The sequence below is a fragment of the Pelodiscus sinensis genome, chromosome 3, assembly GCF_052426305.1.
Source record: "Pelodiscus sinensis isolate ZL-2025 chromosome 3, ASM5242630v1, whole genome shotgun sequence".
Classification (NCBI taxonomy): Eukaryota; Metazoa; Chordata; order Testudines; family Trionychidae; genus Pelodiscus; species Pelodiscus sinensis.
The window spans coordinates 110,150,558-110,174,058 of NC_143054.1; the positions used below are offsets into that span (position 1 = coordinate 110,150,558).

Below are 23,501 nucleotides of genomic sequence, written 5' to 3' on the forward strand. Positions count from 1 at the left end.
GCTTGGAAATGAGAAGCTAGCGCTGTTATTCTGTTTTTAACTCATGATAAGAAGAGTCCATGAAAGAATTGAGTATTGACTGCCAATTTACATTTTACTGCATTTTGTCATTTTAAAGTCAAAACATATAAATGTTATTCTTAAAATACATGGTATTTTAAAGAGAACAATTTTTATAGACGATAATAATCTGCTTATTATTCATCCAAGATACGACAGCATCTAGGAAAATACTTAATGAGCTCATTTTTTTAGTTAGAAAGACAGTCTGACCCATTCAGTGTGTATTTTAAAATGCTGTCTTATACAATTCATATGGGATGGGGGTGGAGGTGAAAAAAATCTTTTTGCCATTTGTAAAAGTTTTTATATCAGACGTCCTAATAAAGCCTGAACAAGAAAGAAGATATTAAGATTCCAAATGGTTAGACAGCCCTCCCTAATAATGTCATTTCTAAAGCAGTAGGCAGCACTGCTTTCTGAGGATGGAAATACTGAAGATTTTGAGGGAAAGACATGGCCTATACACATGGGACAACCTCTCTGCTGGAAAACATGGAGATACATCATTTCACGCTCCTAAGGAGCATATTATTAAAGATGGGGAAACTATTGTAGTAAATATTGTTTTTCTCTGGTTCTCTTTATAACCATACTACTCAGTATGGATAGGTGTCTGGTATTTTGTGAATTTTTTTACTGGACAGGAGGCAAAAATGCCGGACTGTCTGGTTCAATACTGGACACCTGGCAACCCTACCAAGAAAACTATTTGTGTGCCTGCCCCGCCCTGAACCAGGGCCTGAGCTAAAAACTGACTGCAGAAACTGTTTGCTTGCCTGCCCTGCCCTGAACCAGGGTCATGGCTGTGTTGACATTTAGGCTGCTGTGGGCATTGCAGCCTCCCCCACACTCAGGCCCCACTGTCTTAAAGGGGCCACTGGACTAATAAGTTTAGGCCTGAGCACCAGTCGGGGCCTAGGATTAAGCAAGACCACTTACATGTAGACATAGCCTACAATTTTACTCCGATTTTACCATTTTCTCATAAGTGGTTGTCATCGAGGTGTGGGCAGTTCCCGGGCCCTGCATCCCCATCCACAGTCAGACTCTCAGCCACCTGGTAGAACAGAAAGTTTATTAGTTTATAGGGATACAGCATAGAGAAGACTTTACAGCACAGAAACTAGAAGCAGTCAGTACAATCCATCTTGGAGGGAGAAGAGGGTGGGCCAAAGCCAAGAGATCTGCCCCCATCTCTGCACCACAAGCCAGTGAGACTCCCTCACACACCCATCATCTGGTGTTCCCCTGCAACCGGCGTTGTCTCCAGCCTTTGTCCAGCTTCTGGGGCAAAAGGTGTCACCTGGTTATACCACCCGCCTAGGCTCCAGTTACAGAAAGAATCAGCCACTGTGTACATACTTGGAGGAGAAATTCCCATCACCATCTCCGCTATTGGTATAGTGCCCAGGAAAACTGAGGCACACACGGAGTGACTGTTATATTTAATGCCTCTTCGTTTGTGTTGGAAGCAATTGCCTTGTCATCATAGTGGCTTCCATCATGACTCTGAGTTCTAGTTGTTTATTTGTGAGGGAGCTTGCTTGTGCAAAGAAATCTCATTTTTTTTGCTCATCTGGTGGAGCTTCTACTTGTGCTCTACAAAGGATTTGGTTCAATTAATCTGCCATGATGGTGTGCAGGGTGTATACACAATTGGCTGCGTCTAGACTGGCATGATTTTCCACAAATGCTTTTAACGGAAAAGTTTTTCTGGTAAAAGCATTTGTAGAAAAGAGCGTCTAGATTGGCACGGACGTTTTTCCGCAAAAGCACTTTTTGCGGAAAAGCGTCCGTGCCAATCTAGACGCGGTTTTGCACAAGAAAGCCCCGATCGCCATTTTCGCCATCGGGGCTTTTTTGCGCAAAACAGTTTTCAGCTGTCTACACTGGCCCTCTTGTGCAAAAACATTTCCGGAAAAGGGCTTTTACCCGAACGGGAACGTCAAAGCATTTGCGCAAGAAGCACTGATTTCGGACAGTAGAACGTCAGTGCTTTTGCATAAAATCAAGTGGCCAGTGCAAATTGCTTTTGCGGAAAAACTTGCCAGTCTAGACGCAGCAAATTATGTTCAGCATTTGCATTGGGGACACAATATTAATAATAGTTGGTTGGTTGTCTGACCCAGTGTCTATCCATTGGTTGGCAAACCAAATAGCATCTCTATTCCTGGTTCTAAATAAGAAAATGAAGTTGTCAGTATTCTTCTGATACCCAATTCTCTTTTCCATCTTCCCTAATTATCTAGTGTCTGATTGGGACTGGAATATGGTATGAAATATCACACCCTTGAACACTGTGGTAAAGTTGACCTACAGTTGGAATTGATAGCATTAGGTTGACAGAAGATTTCTTCCTATCTGCTATCTTGGGGAGGTGAAGTAGGTATGCTGACTGTGTAGGGAGTGTCTATGTTGAAGCACTGCAGCAAAGCAGCTGCAGCACTGTTGCTGAGCTGCCGTAGCATTTAAAATGTAGTCAAACCCAGAGGTGAGTTTTTTAAGTTTAGAAAAGCAATGGTCTGATACTATGGAGAAATTACAGGCAGTCCCCGAGTTACGTGGATCCGACTTACGTTGGATCCCTACATACGAACAGGGCTTTACTCGCCGCGGAGGATGCAGGTGGCGGGACCGCCGAGACGCGCCGCGGTCCCGCCGCCTGCGTCCTCCGCGGCCTTGCTCCGCGTCTCCCTGGTCTGCTGGGGGAGGGGGGGCGCAGTTAGTGCACCCCGCCCTCCCCAGCAGACTAGGCTTTTCTCGCCGACGCCTGGGGTAGAGCAGCTGGGGCGCTGCCAGGTTGGTCCCGCAGCGCCGCGCCTCGGCGCTACTGGACCAACCCGGCAGCACCCCAACTGTTCTGCCCCAGACGTTCCCAAGTCAGTCTCTGCTGAAACTGACCAGCGGCTGACTACAGAAAGCCCGAGGCAGAGCTGCTCTGCCTCGGGCTTTCTGTAGTCAGCCGCTGGTCAGTTTCAGCAGCGGCTGACTTGGGGACGCCTGGGATAGAGCAGCTGGGGTGCTGCCGGGTTGGTCCCCGCAGCGTCGAGGTGCGGCGCTGCGGGGACCTACCCGGCAGTGCCCCAGCTGCTCTGTCCCAGGTGACCAGATTCAGCCGCTGTGGAAACTGATCAGCGGCTGATTCCAGGAAGCCTGGGGCAGAGCAACTCTACCTCGGGTTTCCTGTAGTCAGCCGCTGGTCAGTTTCATCAGCGGCTGAATCTGGATGCCAGTTCCGACTTACATACAAATTCAACTTAAGAACAAACCTACTTCCTATCTTGTACGTAACCTGGGGACTGCCTGTACTGATTCCTTTGAGTTCCTGCAAGTATCATCTCTCACCTGAGATAATGTGGGAGTCTTTGTAAAACCCCAGGGCTGTGTCTAGACTGGCTAATTTTTCCGGAAAATCAGCCGCTTTTCCGGAAAAACTTGCCAGCTGTCTACATTGGCCGCTTGAATTTCCGCAAAAGCACTGACGATCTCATGTAAGATTGTCAGTGTTCTTGCGGAAATAGTATGCTGCTCCCGTTTGGGCAAAAGTCCTTTTGCGCAAAACTTTTGCGCAAAAGGGCCAGTGTAGACAGCTCAGATTTGTTTTCCACAAAAAAGCCTCGATCGCAAAAATGGCAATTGGGGCTTTTTTGCAGAAAAACGCGTCTAGATTGGCACGGACGCTTTTCCGCAAAAAGTGCTTTTTCGTGCCAATCTAGATGCTCTGTTCCGAAAATGCTTTTAACAGAAAACTTTTCCATTAAAAGCATTTGTGGAAAATCATGCCAGTCTAGACACATCCCAGCTGTAATGAGACACTCAGATAGCAGTTAAAAACAACAAGTAGTGCTGTGGCACGTTAGAGACTGACAAATACATATAAATTTACAGACTAACATGGCTTTTCAAATAGCAGTTGTGATTAGAACTTCTTTTTTTCATCTGCTTCGGGCTTGAATGCAGCCTCTTTTGAAGACAGCCTCTGAAATGTTATCCATGGCTTCATCACCTCAAAATTACATTACTGCAGTGTGCTTGACATGGTACCATACTTTAAAATCTTTCTGGGAACTTTGCCTAATTAATAGGTGTCCCACATTGTGCACCAGTTTATTTATTTAAACAATATAGTAATATATGGTGGAGACTGGGATCCTTGCCCGTGTCATATCCAAGCAGTCCTCTAATTCTTGGCCAAGGCTCCACTTATGGCCAAAAGCACAATTGCAAACTGAGAAGACCTTAGATATACCTGGGGGAGGCTGATTTAGACTGATGGTTAACAAGAGTATAGACTTTATTGAAATGTCCTACCCTTCGCACAAAGAGGCATGTTCTTCAGCCTATCTGAATGCTACTGCCAATTTATATCTGGCTTTGCTACCATTTTGTAGCCTCTCTCAGAGATCTAATAAAGGATGGTAGACTGCAAGATTCAATAGACCAAGGCTTTTAGGGAACTCTTTAAAATGATTATGCCAAGAACCAGTCCTTTGTAATCCAGATGTAACAAAAATATGTATCCTGTGAATAGATGCTTCTAATGTATGCCTTCAAAGGGGCCTTTCTCAGGTCTAGTATACACTAGAACCTTGGTCCAAAATTAGTCTCCTAAGGTCGATTTTATAATTGCTTACTCTGTTATTGAAAAAGAATCTCTCATGGTCAAATGAGCTATAGATGTTCTCAGCTGTTATTTGTCAATTAACACATTTTTTTCTTATTGCTGATCATGCTCTGCTTGAATAGCTGAATATGATAAAGGAAATGAACTCCCACATCCTACACTAGTGTTTATTCCTTCAGCCCAATAGCTTTCAAGTTCATCTCTGCACAAGAGAGATGTGTAGCAATCCAGACTTCTTGTCAGAAGTGAGTGAGTCAGGTTCCGACATTAAGATCCGCCTTCCCCATTATCCAGTGAAAAGGGGTTGATAAGCTCCTACGGCCACACCTGAGTAATTTGTCAGACCTGGGATGGGCCTTCAAAGGGAAGAATTCTGCCTACTTGGGCTGGCAGCCAAAACAAAAAGAACGAGCAAAAACAACAAGGAGTCTTCTGGCACCTAAAAGATGAACACATCCATTTGGGCATAAGCTTTCATGGCTAGAACCCACTTCATCTTATGCATGGTTTCTGCTGAAACACACTAACATGGCTACCCATCTGAAAAAAGGACTAGAGCTTGCAGACCAGGGCAAGAGCATGGCTTCAGAACACTACAGCCTGAACCCTCTGAGATAAGAATATAGGTTAGTTTATTTATTTCTTTTGTAGAAATGCCCAAGACCTAAGTTTTAGCCTCTGGCTGTGGAGGGAGATGGGAGTTGAAACTTTCTCTGGAGTTTAAAAGACTGCTTCCTTCCTTTGTATGGGGGAGGGATGTGGCTTCTTGTGGGCCTTGAAAATATTTTTGGTCTCTTTTACACCCTTGCCACTCTCCAGAAGAAGGTTGACTCAATAAAAGTTACAAGGTAATACCTTATACCCCAGGACTGGGAAACAGAAGTGCTGTTACCAAGGAAACAATGTATGGGCTAACTGAGGCTATGTCTACACTGTAGAGCTTTTCTGGGATACTGGAGGTATCCTGGAAAAGCTCTGCTGCGTCCAAGGAACGCATCCGCTTTGTTGGAACAGTTTCTTAAAAAGCGGATGTGTTCTTTCAGCATCCCTGTATTTCTCATTGTATGAGGAATAAGGGATGTTCCAAAAGAGGAGGTTTTTCTGAAATGTGGTCCTGTGTAAATGGGCCAAATTTTGGAAAAGTCTCTTCCGAACAAAATTTGCAGTTTGAAATTTGCATATCTTTTTCCGATATAACTCTGCAGTCTAGACATAGCCTGAGGTGCCCACTTTCTTCCAAAGGAAGAACCTCAAGATACAATCTTCACCATGTGGATATGCACATAGTCCCCCAGTGCAACTGGGATTTAAAATATATTGAAGATTAAGAACCAACTGATATTGAAAACCACCCAAAAATGTGCCCATAAAACATTTTAGGTTTCGGATCAAACTCAGCCTCCCCCATCTTACTTGAATGTGTCGCAAATATATTGTTACATTAACTCCCCCTATATAGTACTGAAAGATTAGGCAAGAATCAGTGAGAGCGTAGCTAACAATAACCTCTCCCTGAAACTGTCTCACTGGCATCCCAAAACCAATAAAATTGATTTAAAAGACAAATTTGAGAAATGCACCTGCCCCAAAATAACTAATTCCAAGAAATCACTTTCCAGAATCATAAACATGAGCCTGTTGGATAGACCACAGTATGAAACTCTATGGGGAAAAATTACCCAAATCTGTTTCTCTGCTTCTTACTCATGTGAGTGGTTTAACTGACAACAAGAGTAATGACTGTAGAATTGGATCTCAATAAGGAGAACAATTCCTGCACCAATTGCAAACACTTTGTAACCATATATTCTGTGTTAGGGCCATACCAAACTAGAAAGGAACTTTTAATAGTTGTTTATATTCCAAAACATGAGCTGCTGTGTTTGAGATTTTATAATGTGGGTGGTTGCCGAAGTGCAATGTTGTGCAACAGATAGAGTGCTGTGCAGTATTTATTCTGCTATTTTGAATAACAAACTATTTTGCAATGATATCTGATGAAAATATGAAAATCATTCTGTAATGAACATCTACGCAAGTGATCTGTCAGTGTAAGTATAGGTTTTGAAATCGTTGAGTTCACACTAGGACTTTTTACACTTCTGTAAATGCACAAACTATGAACTCACGATGAGAGGAACAAAAGACAGTCACTTGCTGTTTTGGCTTCAGTAATTGCTGGGCACAGGCTTTCATGGGTGATATTAATATGAGTGGATGGCATAGTCTAGTAATGTTCCAAAACATTACTGTAAATGACAAAAAATCCCATGTTTATAATCATGAAGATTATTCCTCCTCTAGCTCTTATTAATGCAAGGCACTATAGAACTTGCAAGTGAAAGACTTTCACCAGAGATTATAAGTATTAGGAACTGTACATGCAAATGCCACTAGCAAAAGGAAACTTGTTGCTCAGGCTGATTTGATGAACTTATTCAACAGCTGATATTACAAAATAGCCACGGCACTGCATTTATTGACTATAGCTGTCTAATTCAGAAAGAGCTCCATCTTGTTGCAGGAAACAATGAACATGGTAGAAAAACAGATAAAGAAATGGGAATGCTGAAATAATAAATAATGTTGACCTTTTCCTTGGCATGAAGAAATGTCCTTTAATCTTCTCTGCCTTCAACAAGCAAGAATCTGCCAAGAAAGAGCAACTGTTCCTGCATCACTGAGGTCCTATTTGTTCCGCTTGAGAGATGACAATGCATTTTTATCTTTCTACAGCGGCATAGAGGCAACTTAGAAAACTTTAAGTAACTACCCAGTAATGCCAGTTTTCTGCTCTTTTATGTGTTGGCTTGATGATTGGATGATGTGTTGCGTCAGTGGGTATAACTACAGGTTCATCAAGTCTGTTTTAAGACTGGACACTTCTCTAAAGTAAGAACTAAACCTTGTATGTGAGGTACAAAGATTTGGAGAGTGGTTAGGAAAGAGTGGTTGCCAGTTTTGACTGCTGCAATAGTTGAAGATCAATGAGTGAGGGAGAGAGTTCAGAACTTGATCCAGCAGAACACTTAAGCACATACTTAACAGTAAGCTCACAAAGGGTGCATCTACACAGCACCTGAAATAGCTTATTTCATCATATGCAAATTAGGCCCAGAATATTTAAATCCCTGCCTCATTTGCAATGTTGACCTGCCTAATCTGCATCCCTCTGCCAACAGAGGGATGCAGTCTAGACATACCCTTAGTTAGTAAGTCCTCAATCCATGTAATGTGTGTTTTTATGATGTTATATAGACATACTATGTTTTAGCTTATATAGCCTCCTGCGACACAGCCAGTTTGCCCTGTCGGGCTGCGGCCATTTACGCTACGCTTTGGCAGTTGTGCAATGATGTATCTGAAGCTCAAATGCTTCTCTGCGACAGGCTCAGACCCTGATGCCTGAGTTAATTACCCTCGTTATCGTTCATTAACAGTACCCGTGGTTCAACTCCCACAGGATATATACATGCGCGGGTTATCTGACACTTTTTTTACACAATCAGGAAAAACTGCAGGTTATGAACGGGTGCGGGTAATACACATACGCGGGTTATATATGCTAATTTATGGTACTTTTAAATAAGAATATTCTGAAGTATTAAGTTGAATGCCATAGAAAAGTCTAAGTATATTACATATGTATAGTTACTTTTATCAATCAAATTTATAATCTCATCAAAAATGAAAACAGGTGTGTTTGATAAAATCTATTTTCAATAAAACCAAATTGATTGCATTAAATATATTCCTTCTTTTAATTCTTTATTGATTGACTCTTTTGTCAGCTTTTCTATTACTTTGTCCTGGATTGATGTGAAGTTAGCCAATCTATAATTAACCAGGTCATTCTGTTTGCTGCTTTTGAATATTGGCACCAAATTAGCTCTCTTCTAGTCTTCTTGAATTTCCCCATTATTTTAAGATCTATTAAAAATTAACATTAGTGAGCCAGAAATCTCACCAGCCAGTTCTTTGCTGGTTTTTATTTTGGCTTGTTGATTTCAAAATGTTTACCTCCAGTAAATGCTGTTTAATATCCTCATTTGTGACAAAAGATTGGAAAATACTTCATTATACATGTGCGATACAAGAACATCATGTTGATTCTTTCCAAATACAAAACAGAAATATGTATTGAACACTTCTCCATTTTCTGCATCATTTTAAATGCAGAACAATTTTGCCATCTCTATCTAATATAGGGTCTGAATCAGCACCAAGATTTCTTTTGTCTTTGATATATTAAAGAAGAAAAATATTTGTTCATATTGTCCTTAGCCTTTCCAGCCATAGAGCTATCCCTGATGACTTTAACTTTGCTTTTCAATTGTCTAAATTTAAGATCGCCTAATTTATTTTGTTTAATATCTGATTCTAGTTTAAATGTCTTTATCGATACCAGGGCTGACAGATAAAAAGGAGTTTAGCTGGATTTCATTTATTGAAAGACAGCATTATGTAATATTTCAGGAGCATAATCCATTACCTGGTCTGTTCATAGTGATTTCTGTCTTATATGTTGATATCTGCTGAAAATAAATTTAAGTCTGTCTAAGTCTCAGTTGATTTTTTAAGGTATGTATACAATATACTGTCAATATTGACCTTATTCACATTTAAGAGTCCTGATATTAAAGCATTAGGATCTATAGACATTTACAATGTATATATTTTTAAAGAATAATTATGCTGCTTTGATGTGACGTGAATGACATACAGAATGTTTATCCTTCACAATATCCTACAAGTCATTTGTTCTTATTTCTTTTCATGTTTATTTCTTGCAAGGGAGCAATTTCAATGCTCTTTTTTTTAAAGTGTGCATGTGTGTGTGTAGAGGCTGTATATAAATCTTGTTATTTTGTTAAAAACAAACTAAAAGAAACTTATGTGAAAAAATCATCATTGTTATTGCAAAGTTCAAGTACTCAAAAGACAGGAATTACTTAACTTGACTGTGCAACATTACTTCGGCCTCCTTCTTGTGCATATGCATTACTAGCAGATTTACCCGGCATTCCTCAGGTCTGTAATGTACTTACGTTTCTAAAGCTTAATTTAAGTTTTTAAAATGAACCATATGTACCATTATTTTTTTGAAATTATGGTGATTACAAAGCTTTTTCGGCTTTTCTCTTTTCTGCCTACTTCATGTATGTATTTTGAGCTTTCTATTTAACCATTATATATTTTAGAGTAGGGGTGGGGAACCATTTTTGGATCGAGGTCTGCTGACCCACAGAACAATCAGTTGGGGTCTGCACACAAGTGAGAAGCAAAAAAACCAAACCAAACCCTCACTGACATGGCCTTTGACTGAGAAGGAGAAAGACACGCCCCACATTCTCTTCACACAGCAGTGCCGTGCGGGGTCCAGGCTAGTAGATTTTGTATGCTGTAGCCCCATGGGGGGTGGAGCATCATCGTGGTCTCCCCAATATAGGGAAGGAGTTGTGAGCATCAGGGGGCTGCATCCAGGCAAACCTTGGTCCTGAGGTCCCCACCCCAGTTTTAGAGAGTTTGTCTGTCTGTTTGATCAAGAACTCTTCCTAAACGGTAAAAGATAGGACCACCAAAGCGAACCATTCCATGCACATCCCATTTTCCTGGCACAATCAAATTCTTATGTTGCTTTAAGTTTTGATAAGAGGAAGCTGTATACTGAATGTGGTGGCCTTAGCTCTTAGCATTTAGGAGGAGTTCTTGATTAAATGGACAAACTCTCTAAAATATATAGCAGACTATACAGTCTTTAATCACGTGATTACTAATTATTTTTTCCATTGGACTTCTGCATGGTATGGTTTTTCTCACCTCAGTGAGTACCTAGTCAATATTTTATTTTCTCTTTGTTTACTGCGCACTATTCAAATCCTGTTGTGAGGATGGAATTATTCATTTCCTTATGGGATTGTTAATGGCGCTATCTTTATAGCCCAAAATCTCTGTTAGTGTAGTGCGTTGGAGTAGATCCTCCCCGTCAGCATGAGAGGTTGTTCAACCTCGCTATGCCACCTAGTGGCTGAAAGCCAATCATAAGGGAATTAGCATGGTCAGGTTCAGCCCCCTGGATGATGCAGAGCAAAGGCCAATAGTCAGGCACACTCCACCTTGAGCAGGACAGGACAAAAGCAGTCTAGGACTGAAGTAGAGCAAAAGTAGTTGAGGCCATTGTTTAATCTTTCCCACCAAGTTTCTTTCACTGCCACTTTTGATCTAACTTTATGTATTTAGCCATGATAAAAATCACACAAATACACTGAGAAGCATAAGACATTTATAAAAAATAATTGAAATATTTCCCATTCCTTGCCTCTTGACTCATATATTTAAAGACTGTATTGAAATCTATAGATACAAAGGACTGAATTAACATTACATGGATAACTTTATTTCTTGTATTTCCTAGCACTTTTGATTGCTTAACTGTGCAATCTTAATAATGTTCTTTGAACATTGCTTTTTAAATGTAATTTCCTAGGTTTTTAAACAAGCAAAGTGAAAAAAACACAAAGATCACATCACATCACATCACATCACAGCACGGCACAGCACAGCACAGCACATTGACACCAAACTGGTTCATTAGCAGGGTTGGCATCTTTATATCCACTGCACAGTAAATTCTAGTAACTAACAACAATTATGGCAGTGCTTAATTTGTGCCAGGGCTGAGTTCAGTATATTTAGGCTTCGCTATTCATAGCGCTGGCATTTCTGGGCTTGTGTGTCAGTTTTGAAAGTAAAAAAATTACGTGAGCACCTGGCACCTACTTGCTTGAGCACCTCTTTAATTACAAATTAAGCACTGAATAACAGGTCATGGTTCTCTGTGGGAAACAACATTAAAGGGGTGTAACCCTTCTGTCAGATAGAGCCCGAAGCAGCCAGGTCTAGACTCAATATCTAGGGGTTGATTCAGCAATACAAATCAAAACTAGCTTGATCTCCCACTCAGTTACGTAGGGAAATTACACACCAGCCCCAGGTGCCTCTGAGAGGCAATACTTCCCCATTCATAAGCACAGAATCTGAGTGTAGAAAATAAAATTGTAATTAAGTTAAAAGTGGTCAGCCAGAGCCACTTGCACTGGCTGGCCACCCCACCAACCACTATTCTTCTTTGCTGTCTATCCTGACAGCTGCTTCTAATAGTTGCTTGTTCACTGCTCCCACTGTCTGCCAATGGATTGTCACTTACCTTCTATTGCCACCTGTCTCTTTGCTGTCATCTCTTCAAGTCAGTCACTAAGGATACGTCTACACTTGCCCCCTACTTCGAAGTAGGGAGGCAAATGAAGGCGATCGAAGTTGCAAATCAAGCATGGGATTTAAATATCCTGCCCTTGATTAGCATAGTCGTGTCCGGTCGCCATGTTGGAAATTGACTAGCCCGAATTAACTCGCCGCATGTAGATGCGGTACTCCGAGGGAAAACTCCTTACTTCGAATTAACTGTACTTCTTATTGCAGCAATACAAACCAAAACTAGCTTGAGCTCCCACTCAGTTACCTAAGGAAATTACACACCAGCCCCAGGCTCCTCTGAAAGGCAATACTTCCTCATTCATAAGCACAGAATCATCGCAGGAGGAGTACAGTTAATTAGAAGTACGGGGTTTTCCCTCGGAGTACCATGTCTACACGTGGCGAGTTAATTCGGGCTAGTCAATTTCCAACATGGCGACCAGACGTGACTATGCTAATCAAGTGTGTGATATTTAAATCCCGCATTTGATTTACAACTTCGGTCGCCTTCATTTGCCTCCCTCCTTCGAAGTAGGGGGCAAGTGTAGACGTACCCTTAGGGTGCATCTACACTGCAGGGCTTAACTCGAAATAAGCTATGCAAATTGAGGTATGTCAATTGCATATCTTATTCTGAAATAGATTATTTTGAAATAGGGAGTGTCTACGCAGCACTTATCTCAAAATAGAGCACTCTTCCTCTGACTTCCCTTATTCCTCATACAATGAAGGTTACAGGAGTTGGAGTAAGAAGTCCTTCAGCTTGACAGTATTTTGACACTATTTTGAAATAATTGCCTGCTGTGCAGATGGGTACTAAGTTATTTAAAAATAGTGTTGCAGTGTAGAAGTACCCTTACTGATTGTTAGCTCTTAGTAATTTTCAGGTTTTAGCAGGCTGGGCAGACATGCTATCCCACCAAAAGTGATTTTAGCTCCAATTTAAGCATTTAGAATTGACCCCATTAGGTGCCTTTATTATTTTATCTTGGAACAGTGGGGAGGAATGGGTTATACCGAGTGGAGACTCTAATTTCAAAGAGTTCTAGTCTTTGAACCCCTGGCTTAATGAGGGGTTACCCCTCATTTGGGACAGATTAAGGAAAGTTCTATTTCCCTTTATTAATGCAATAAAGAGAGCAACATTGATCACAACATTGTACTACCCCTGCATTTGGTACTAAAGTGATTTATAACCCCAAAACAGACAAAGTTGATCAGTTTAAGCAACTCTGTTTCATCTGCTGGATATTTTGGCAGAGTAGGTGTGTTCAGGTAAATACAGTTTATTCCTCAAGTCTTTCCACTGCCCAGCTAGCTGTCAGGAGAGAACTTGTTCAGACCCTGCTTATGGGGGGATGAAGCACAATTTGTCAGTAGGTTTCACAGATATTTGCAAACATCAGAATAGTGAGAGTCAGGAATCTTGGGTTTCATTCCAAGCCCTGTAGGGGAATGTGCTCTAGTGGGTACAGACTCCTTTGCCTGTTCTCACTAGGTCTGACTCTCCTCCTGCCCCATGCTCCCCAATCTCTTCTTTTCCCAGTTCTGTCTTTTATTTACTCCAACACCATCTACCTTTACTATTCTTTACTCCACAGACTTCTCATCACAGTCCCAGTCTTTTTGCTCAGCCAATCCTAGTGTCTTTTTCTGGGCTGATTGATTGTTAGAATCCCAATCACTCCCACTCCAGTCTTAGTTTCCATGACCAGCCAGTCATGACCAGCTCCAGATCTATCTCCTCTGTCAGATTTATCTCCTCTCCCACCTCTGGGCCAGTTTTACAGGCAGTCAAAGAGGGGAGTGTCACATGGTCAAGAGGCAAGGAATGGTGTGGGCCTGGGATGAAAAACTGTGGAAGGGAACTCTAGGCTATGGGCAGTGGAGGCATCTGGGCCCAAGGGCCATTCAGAGTGGGGAAGCTGGAGAGACAGTGGGGGCTATGTAGGAGGGGTGGCGGGCCCAGACCGTGGGGGGACAGTGGGGACTATGTACAAGGAGTGGGGAGGCTGAGGAGGCAGTGGAGGTCAAGGGTGATAGGTAGGCAACAGGGGCCAGGAGCGCCAAAATATTAATTCACCTTAGGCCTCAATTTCTCCTTAGGCCCAGCATCCCTGCCCATCCCATCCCGGTCTCACTCCATGACTCATTCTCCTTGTCCAATTAATCTTAGTATTACCCTCTAACTCACAGTCTCAGTCTCACTGTACTACTTTTCCCCTTGGTGTCATGTGAATATGGAACCTTCTTCTTCTCCGCTGCCTGGTTTCACCAGGGCTATGTCTAGACTGCAAGCCTCTTTCGAAAGAGGCTCTTTCGAAAGAGCGCGTCTAGACTGCACGCGGAATTTCGAAAAAGCAAGTCGCTTTATCGAAGGAAAGCACCCAGTGAGTCTGGATGCTCTCTTTCTAAAAAGCCTGTTTGCTATCAAGAACGCCTTCTTTCGAAAGAGCACTTTCGAAAGAAGGCGTTCTTCCTCGTGGAATTAGGTTTACCACCGTCGAAAGAAAAGCCGCGTTCTTTCGATTTAATTTCGAAAGAACGCGGCTGCAGTCTAGACGCAGGTGAAGTTTTTTCGAAAAAAGGCTACTTTTTTCGAAAAAAAAACCCTGAGTCTGGACACAGCCCAGGAGAGCACTAAGAGTACAGGAGAGACAAGCTCCCTGTTCTTAGTTCCAGTACGCCACTGTACTTCAGCCCAAAACAGCTGAAAGCAGAAAAAAATTGGAAAATTCTTCTGATTCCCTGTAGCCCAGTGTTGGAACAAGTTTAGATTATAATAGCATATAAGTAGTCCAATCATATATAGAATCTGTGAGGGGATGCAGCATGCTCACATGCTCAGTGGGGATGGAGAATGTGCAATCTGGTCATCTCTAGCAACTGTGGGAAGCTTGAGCTTGCTTAGAGAATACAGAACCTTCATAGATTTTAACTACTCTTTCTGAAGAAGTCTTACTCTCTAATGAGCACGTGAAAACTGATTTTTCAAAGACACAAGGCCAAATCTGGGTGGATTTTCACAGGAATGGCAAAAAGCTCATTCCTGACATAAAGCCATTTCAGAACCCCCCTCCAAACCATGGAGGCATTACGTCTTTTAAAGAAAATACTTTTGTAACCTGGACAAAACCATGTCTTTGCCCTATTCTTGCTCCCAGAAATGGATGAACTGGTTTTGCTGAAATGTTCTGAAAAAGTCAGCTGACACTTGGCATTATTTCAGCCCTAACAGTTAAAGTTTGGCAGAATTATAAGCAACTAGAAACAGGATCTTTTAATGGGAAGTGATGGGCAACCCAAATAATAGACTGTGTTGTAAGTCTCATTTATAATTTTTGCTTGACTGAGTTCTAAATGCCCTGGGTGTTTGAAGTGCAGAATTTAATATTCTGAATATAATAAAAGTAACATGGTACCATGATAAATGCTAAAAACATTGTATACAATAGGCTGCCATCTGCTATAGAAGCAAGCAGCAAGATTTTCCAATAACTACAATGTTTAAAATAATAAAAATAAGTCAACCTAATCTCTAATATATATTTGTTGATATTAAAATTATTTTAAACTAATTGTTCCCAAATTCTCAATTTTCATTTGGATTTTTTTCCCATGAAAAATTAAACCACCATCTTTGATTATATAAACCAATCCAAAATCAAAAGATAAACTAGATCTTTTGGCACCATCCCTATTTGTAGTATGTTACTTGTAAATCACAGATTACAAATGTCCCCCACAGCTACATATGAACATACAAACATGATAGAATTTGCATAATACACTGAAGAACTTACCTCGTTGCTGATGGTGAAAGCAGATCCTGAACATAGTTCCATGCTTCATGTGGTGATGGGAAGGTTTTATGTTCTTTTCAAGTGAAGATTTATAAAGCAGATAGATGGTGCTGTATCTCTAGCCATGTATCTTGAGGAACCTTCTCACTGCTTTAAGAGCTGCATGATTTCTCTGCAATGCAACAGAAGAACCTAGAAAAACATTGTGCTCTTGCTGTTATGTGCAACAGGTTCTTCTTTAATTGCAGCAACTAAAACAATGTCTATCTTAGTAGTTATGGGAACCAAACCAATAAAATTTATTGCCTTTCATGGCCAGTAGTCTTAAGGGAAAATGTGCAATGTACTTTTTCAATTCTGAAACTGCCATATTTTGTTGGAATTCCTAATAAAATTGAAAGCCGGGAGATAAAAAATGAAATAGGGCATGTCAGTGTCTTCAAGGAATCCTATGATTTGAATATTTTTTCATATAACAACTCTTTTGCCTTTCATCTTATATCTCAAGCTGTTGTCATTTTCCAGGGTCAGAAATATAGCTGGCTGAAAAGTGACATGTTTGGTGAAAGATTTTGAAACGAGAAAATTTCACATGAACTGGAAATTTTAAAAAAATGTTTTGGAAACATGAACTCACGATATTCCTGAATGGAAATAGGCTTTCTGGGACCATGACAGCTGCTGACTGAACCAAAAATTGTGTTTGTTTCAGTCAGCAACTGCCTAGGCACCGGGGCAGCCTGGATGTGTGGACCGCCCTGCTCTGGGATCCCCTGAGCTTCCAGACTTCCAGGACCAATGGCTCCCTGGACAGTCCTGTGGTTTGCGAGTCCTGGCAGCCCATTCAGAGATGCTCCAGACTCCCACCTGTGCATATAGCCCAGCCCCTGTGAGTCCTGGCTTGAGCTGGGGTCCAAGCTTTCCAGGCTCCCCTCTTCATGGCAGACAGCACTGATATGGTGGGGCTGCCCTGGAATTGTACACCCTGGAAGCTTCTCTAGCACTCCCTGATGTGCAGGTAGGCCTTTTCATTTTGTGGAAAGCTTTTCTGAAGCCAGGTCTATACTAGGGGATCAGTTTGAATTAAGATATGCAAACTCTAGCTACTTTAATTGCGTAGCTGGAGTTGACACACCTTAATTTGAATGTTGTCGCCATCCCCACAGAGGGAAGTAAAAGGGAGAAATGCTCTCTTCAACTCCCCTTAATTCTCATGAGGAGTAGGAGTACTGGCATCAACAGGGGCACCCTCAGCCTTTAATTTAGTACGCCCCTACTAAACTCACTAAATGGAACACCAGAAGATGGATCTCCGGAGCGCTGATCCAGGGGGTCAGTATAGATGTGGCCCAAGATAGAATTCAAAGAGGACTGGAAACCCTGAAACTTCATTTCCTCTATTATGGTACAGTTCTAGGTAATTTCTTCCACAGTTCTGGCTTCCAAATGATCTTTTTTCTGTCTTCTGTTTCTTGTGATGAGACAAGCCTCAGAAACATCACAACGTTTTTCCCACTGTAAAATCCGAATTTGGTTCAGTACCCAGCTTTTTGCTAGTTAGTTTATTGGATGGGGTGGGGGGTGGTGAGGAAGGAGCCAAAGCTTAGTGTGAATGCAGCTCCTAGGTCTGCGTCTTGTAACCATTCAAAACTAGATTTTCACCAAATAAGCTAACAGAAACTGTAGGATCTACATGCCGACTGGTTGTATCAGTGCCCTGAAATGAATACAGATTACCTATCAGTACGGGGGAAAAGGGGAACATGTACATTCTCAAGCTCAGAGATCTATGAACTATAAATAATGTTCATTTAACCAAGGAATTATGATTCAGCTAGTGCATTATCTATTTAGGTTTTTATTTAGTACAGTTTCAAGTGCAGCTTTGAAGTGTTCCAAAATAGCAAATATTTAGTTTGGGATTGTAAAAGTACAGCAGAAGATTTTGCCACACATATTCCATTAACACTGATAAAACGCACATATCTATATCTCCTAAACTGCTCTCAGAGAATCTCAGAGATAAACTTTTTGTGTCTACCACCATGAAGGTTGAGAATGCATGTATGTACACGTGTATGCTTGCGGATAGTTTCTGCTTTGATTTCTTGTTATTGTGTGCTTGGCACAGCTCACTTGCAGAGACCCAGCCTTTTCTTCACAATGTCCCTCCATTGCTATTGCCTCTTTCCTTACTTTCTTCATCCCTTTTTGGTCATAGGCATATTTTGTGATGGATCAAAGCCAGAACTATTTTTATCTGCAGACTTCTAAACTTTGGGAATTTAGATAAAATCTAATCCCCCCCCCATTGAAGTTATGTAAATCTCAACTGCTGAAGTTTTGTAAAACCAATTTCTCTCCAGATTTTACAAGATAGAGTAAGACAGTCTGGTCTTGTAAATATATCCCTGTAAATGCCAGGGATGCAACCAGGAGGTGGATCCAGAGTTCTCATTCCCCTGTTTGCACCCAGTCCCAAGCTCTTTCCTCTGCTATTTCCTTGTACCTGGTCCCAAGTTCTCTCCCACTGCCTTTGCACTGATACCCAGCTGCACACAGGGTCCTATCCTGCTGCCTCACAGAGCCCTGGCCTTTCCCCCAGATGTTACCCCCATTCATTCAGCTTCAAGCTCTCCTCTCTGCACCCCCCATAGTCTCTCTTTGCATGCAGCTCCAATTCTTCCCTTGTTTGTGCCCCACATGCAGCTCTGAGCTCCCCCCTCTGTACCTCAACCAACCCATAGCTGTTATCCAGAGAAGCAGTCATGCTGAACTGTGCCATCCTTACCAGGGCCTGTGGGAGCTCTAGCTCCCTTCTTCCTTCTGCATCTCTTCTTCCCCTGGAAGCACCAAAACCCAGATTCAATCCTTTAACCTGCCTGGGACTGGGGTTTCCTGGGGTCCCATTCTGCTTTTCCCCAGGGGCTGGCATTTACTGAGTGTCCTTGGGTACAGAGGTGGGAGACCAAGCAGGTGCAGAGGCTGCAATGCCTCTCAAATTTGGCCCAACTGCCCCTCCATCATTGCTCAAGCTGCAACTTCATAGTACTGTCCATACAGCTATTTTTGGAGTGCCAGCATGAGCCTGCTAACCAAGGTCTGTCAACCTGGGCTGAGAGGCTCATTCCTGCTCTCTCCAAAATGCTGTGTAGGTGTAGCCCAAGATGTTTATTAGCTGGGCTGGAATTGTATGCACATTAATAAATGAAGCACTCTATCTAAAACCAATAAACCTGCCATTGAGTGGGTATTTTTAAAGTACTTTTGACCAGCATGTGTAGTGAAGGCACTGCAGTTCATCCCTCAGGGTAAGTTTTGTTATTTAATTAATGTGCACAGCAAATGGGGCAGATTTCTCTTTGCAAGATATGATGTAAGCTTAGGCAAATGACTGATTCATTTGTAAACTGGAGTCTCCTTGCACATATTTTCTATAAAGTGCTTTGGGATCTACCAAGGAACACGTGCCAATTATTCTTATCAGGCATATTTCCCAGATGGAAAATCTAGATACAGTAAATCAGAGTGACTTGTCTGTGAGGACATGTGTGTAATGGAATAAACCCTTTGACTGCTAAGAATAAAGACCTGGTTTCAAATTCTGGGTGTCTCAGTCACTTATTACATGAACTTGTACAGAATATTTAGCCCCATCTGTAAATTGCTTTGAGATTTACAGAAGAAAATAAAATGTTAGGGTTTATCAAAGACTTTTCACTTGTTATGTGCTGACGCCTATTTTTCTTGCTCCAAAATAAAGTCCATATACTATGTAGAGTCAAAAATTCACCTCCTTTCTGGGATTTGGATTTATTAATAAAGAAAATATAATAAAATTAATCCTGAGCCTTCTTTTCAGGCGTGACTGTGTACTAGATTCCTACCACAGGATTTCTTAGTTCACCACCTAGATCTTCTCTGTGGAGAGCTATTTCTACTATCCTTATAGTGGGGTAGCAAGCCATCTGATAGTGAATCTGCAGAGCCCACTTAACCTTTTTCCAGCAGGATCAGCATCTGCTGACTAGGTTGGGTAATCGAGGCAAGACACTGACAACCTATTATAGTTTAGCTTAAGGAGTTTTTTTAGTAGCCGCTGTGCATCAATTGCAGGGGATACTGTATCTACCCCTCTCCTGAGTCCTGCCTGCCCTCCTTGCAGAGATCCTGAGTTAAGATGACATAAGGTGACCATGGACTTATTGTGCCACACAGAAGGTGCTAATGCCATCGAGCAAATAGTTGGATGTGGGTAAATTCAATTATAAACCCTATTAAAAGGACATTGGGAATCCAAGTATCAGAGGGGTAGCCATGTTAGTCTCTATCTGCAAAAGCGACAAGGAGTCCTGTTCAGGTACTACAGGACTCCTTGTCGCTATTGAGAATCCAGTGTGAAATACTTAAAAATCAGTAAGTGGGGAAGTTAAATTTGCGTGCTTAACCTTAAATCTGTTCTCTTCTATGTACGCATTATAATGTAGTATATTATTACATAGTGTTATAATGGGTCACACAAGATTCCCTCTTACAGAATGTTGTAAAAATAAATGCTACTCTTTCTCTGGGACAGTGTCACAGTGTTTCTCAGATTATGTACTATAAGAACATATTATGCTAGACAGTATTATGTTCAGAATATTACAGATGCACCAAGTGACTCTGTAGGCATAGCCTACCGTAAACTTGTAACTGTCCTTCATTATAGTCTGTGGAGCATAGCTACTGGCTCTTGTATTCAGGAAGATGTTGAGAGCTGTGCTTGTCTGCTCTTTCACAAGCCCTGACAAATACACGTACGCACACATACACACTTTCTCTCACTCACCCTCTCATACACACACTTATACACTTTTGCATATTTTTAGAATCTCTTGGAAGGATCTTGCGATTCTTCTGGGCATGACTGTCTGATGTTTTTCTTACCAGGTACTTGTATAGTTCAGCCTTATTTAAACACTGTTATCTCTTTGATCAAAGTCTATAATCTGAAATTTGAGCTGGGAAGGAAGGGTGGAGGGGAATCTGTCTAGTTAATATATATATAAGCATATGCTGCTGTCTCTGTATGTGTTCAAATGGCTTTACTTCAGTGAAATCATGCATGTGTAGATTAAACATTGGATTTTTTTAAATAAAACCTCAGAAAATATAATATTATGGTTCAAGTATTGTCTATAGAATTAAAACATTTATAGTAAAGTTGTTTTGAAACTATTTTAAGATGAAGACATAAAAAAGAAATTTCCAAGTGGATTCTTTTTAAACCCTCATCTCATTTGATTATCAGACTTTCCAAATGTGAAGCCGAATAAATGTAGAATTATTTTAGTATAGCTTGGATTTACATCAGTACTCAAACTGCGCTATTTAGGGTCTTGCATTAATCTGTTGGGGGTTGCCACTAACCTACTGTAACAGCTGAACTGTAGATCAATATAGTATTGCTATAGAATGTGAAACAATTTTCAGAGGTTTTCGTTAGGCTGATAAGTAGCTTTTGCAAAATTAAAATAATATGGAAATAAGCTGCAAGATGAAACTTGCTTGCCACACCTTTCCTCTACAATTCTGTTTTTTCTTGCTGAGTTTTAAATATCGCTTTAAGGAGTTTATTTTGGTTTATTTTAAAGTGGTCCCTCTGAATTATTTTGATTTCCAAACTCTGATCTGAAATGGAAGCGTAATTGTCAATGGACAAAGAGGAAGAAAATCCTCAGGCTGGATTTATTAATATCTAGTTCATATTTCATGCAATTGACATGATTTTTTTCTGTCTGGGGTTTTGATATGTCTGAAAGATGTCTTGATTCATATTTAAGCTTATGTTACTCTGATGTTACATGCTAAACAAGAAGGAAGCAGAAATGTATAGAAGAATTTAACTAAAGATTTTCCCTGCCTTTTCACGTAACTTTTTACACTTCAGCTAAATACCAGGAATCATTATAACGTAGCACATTTATATATGACTTTTCTCCTACATAGATAAAGTACATCCATTGATTCTGTTAAATACAATTTTACTGAGTGGCTGGCTGCACAAACACATACACACACACACATACTCTGATCTGCCATATCTCAGTTACAGCATAGTCCTACCCAGGGTCATTACAATGTACACATTACATATTTCCAGCAAACATGAACATGAATCAAACAGGAGTAGAGATAAACAGAGATAGATTGGAGCCTGGCAGGGGCATAAAAACCAGTAAGCTGGCTGACCACTGGATTAGTCTTCCTAGTTTGGTATAAGCACTGTTTTTTCCTTAGCCACCCTAGAGCAACAGAACTCCATGAAGTGAAAAATTAAACAACTAATAGGAGTAAAGTTTAGTGAAACAATTATTTGGTATCACTCCAAAACTAATTGTTCCTGAAGATGTTTAAACCAATGTCAGTACAAGGCAAGAGTTCTTGGCTTCTGGCCAGCACCTTTGTAATGCATATTAGCTCAGATGAGGAATACTTAAAAGTTAGAGAGAGAGCGGGAGAGAGAGAAGGAGAGAGTTTTCTTACTGCTCATGCAGCTTTGGATTGTATTCTCCTCATTGCTGAGTCCAGCTGAATACCTGTGCAGTGCTTCTTTAACATGATTTTTGCCACGGCTGACACCAGGTTCTGCTCTTTTTTCAGGTGGACTCTCAGCTGTTGATCCCTCCGCTGACAGTAAAAACAGATATGCCAATTGCTTGCTGCCATTAACAATGACCATGACCCTTCATACCAAAACCTCTGGAGTTGCCATGCTCCACCAGATTCAAGGCAATGAACTGGAGCCTTTGAACAGACCACAGCTGAAGATTCCCCTGGATCGGACACTCAGTGAGATGTATGTGGAGAGCAACAAGACGGGGGTTTTTAACTACCCAGAAGGTACCACGTATGACTTTGCCACTGCCGCTCCGGTGTACAGCTCTACTAGCCTCAGTTATGCTCCTGCTTCTGAATCATTTGGGTCCAGCAGTCTGGGAGGGTTTCATTCTCTAAACAATGTCCCTCCAAGCCCCGTGCTGTTCTTACAAACGACGCCACAGCTCTCTCCCTTCATCCATCACCACAGCCAACAGGTACCCTACTACCTTGAAAATGATCAGAGCAACTTTGGGATGAGAGAAGCTGGCCCTTCGACCTTCTACAGGTAAATCCTATCTTTGATTTATTTGAATAGAATATGCAAAATAGAAGATAAGAAAACACACAGAATTGTCCCTGTATAAAGGACCATGTAGTCTGATCAATTGAGTCACCAGTGAATAATTAGTCTGTAAATGATAGTGTGGGGTAAACAAAACAGCTGTTGTGACTGTTTGAGTAATTGTTGCTATAAATATTAGAAAGTGTATGTATATGAAAAATAAGTCTGATAAATGTGACCTGGGAAAAACAAGCCTAAAATAACAATCTGCAAAAGACTGGAAAACCAGAACAAAACCTACATTGAATAAAAAGAAGAGTCTGAAATACACTAGAAGGGAATTCTCCACCACCTTTGGTCTAGCTCAGACCTCATGTAAATTATAGTTGGAGTCTGTAGCTAGAGGCTCTTTCCTCTGGCTGTCTATAGAATGCTATGCGGGGCTTTTATAAGAAGCTGTTCAGAAACGCAGTACCCTTCTTAGCAAAACTGGTATAGTTACTTAATGACAAACAGCATTTCAATCATACAGAGAGCATTTAGGCTTTAAAATAAATGCTTTGAACTTAAATTGATTGCAGAGAGATAAGGAGATAGTATTTCCCTAAAT

At 41.1% G+C, this 23,501-nt stretch overlaps 1 protein-coding gene and 1 long non-coding RNA gene across 9 annotated transcripts in view; one reads left to right on the top strand and one right to left on the bottom strand.

The window, feature by feature from the left end:
- ESR1 (estrogen receptor 1) overlaps positions 1-23,501 on the top strand; it is a 296,248-nt gene that overhangs the window by 79,835 nt on the left and 192,912 nt on the right. For 6 of the 8 annotated variants that reach the window (XM_014569514.4, XM_006114974.5, XM_089777297.1 and 3 more), the window contains one exon: positions 22,390-22,894. In XM_014569514.4, coding sequence (XP_014425000.1) covers positions 22,461-22,894 — 434 coding nt within the window. In that variant the 5' untranslated portion in view covers positions 22,390-22,460. Of the gene's footprint in view, positions 1-20,542; positions 20,677-21,983; positions 22,003-22,389; positions 22,895-23,501 lie in introns of those variants that run through there. The other 2 variants (XM_006114973.5, XM_006114975.5) reach the window with 2 other exon arrangements.
- LOC142827919 (uncharacterized) lies at positions 989-22,407 on the bottom strand. Its single transcript, XR_012902726.2, has 3 exons — positions 22,273-22,407; positions 15,745-15,936; positions 989-1,120 (listed from the first exon to the last, which is right to left on the bottom strand). It is a non-coding gene; the product is annotated as an uncharacterized LOC142827919 (long non-coding RNA).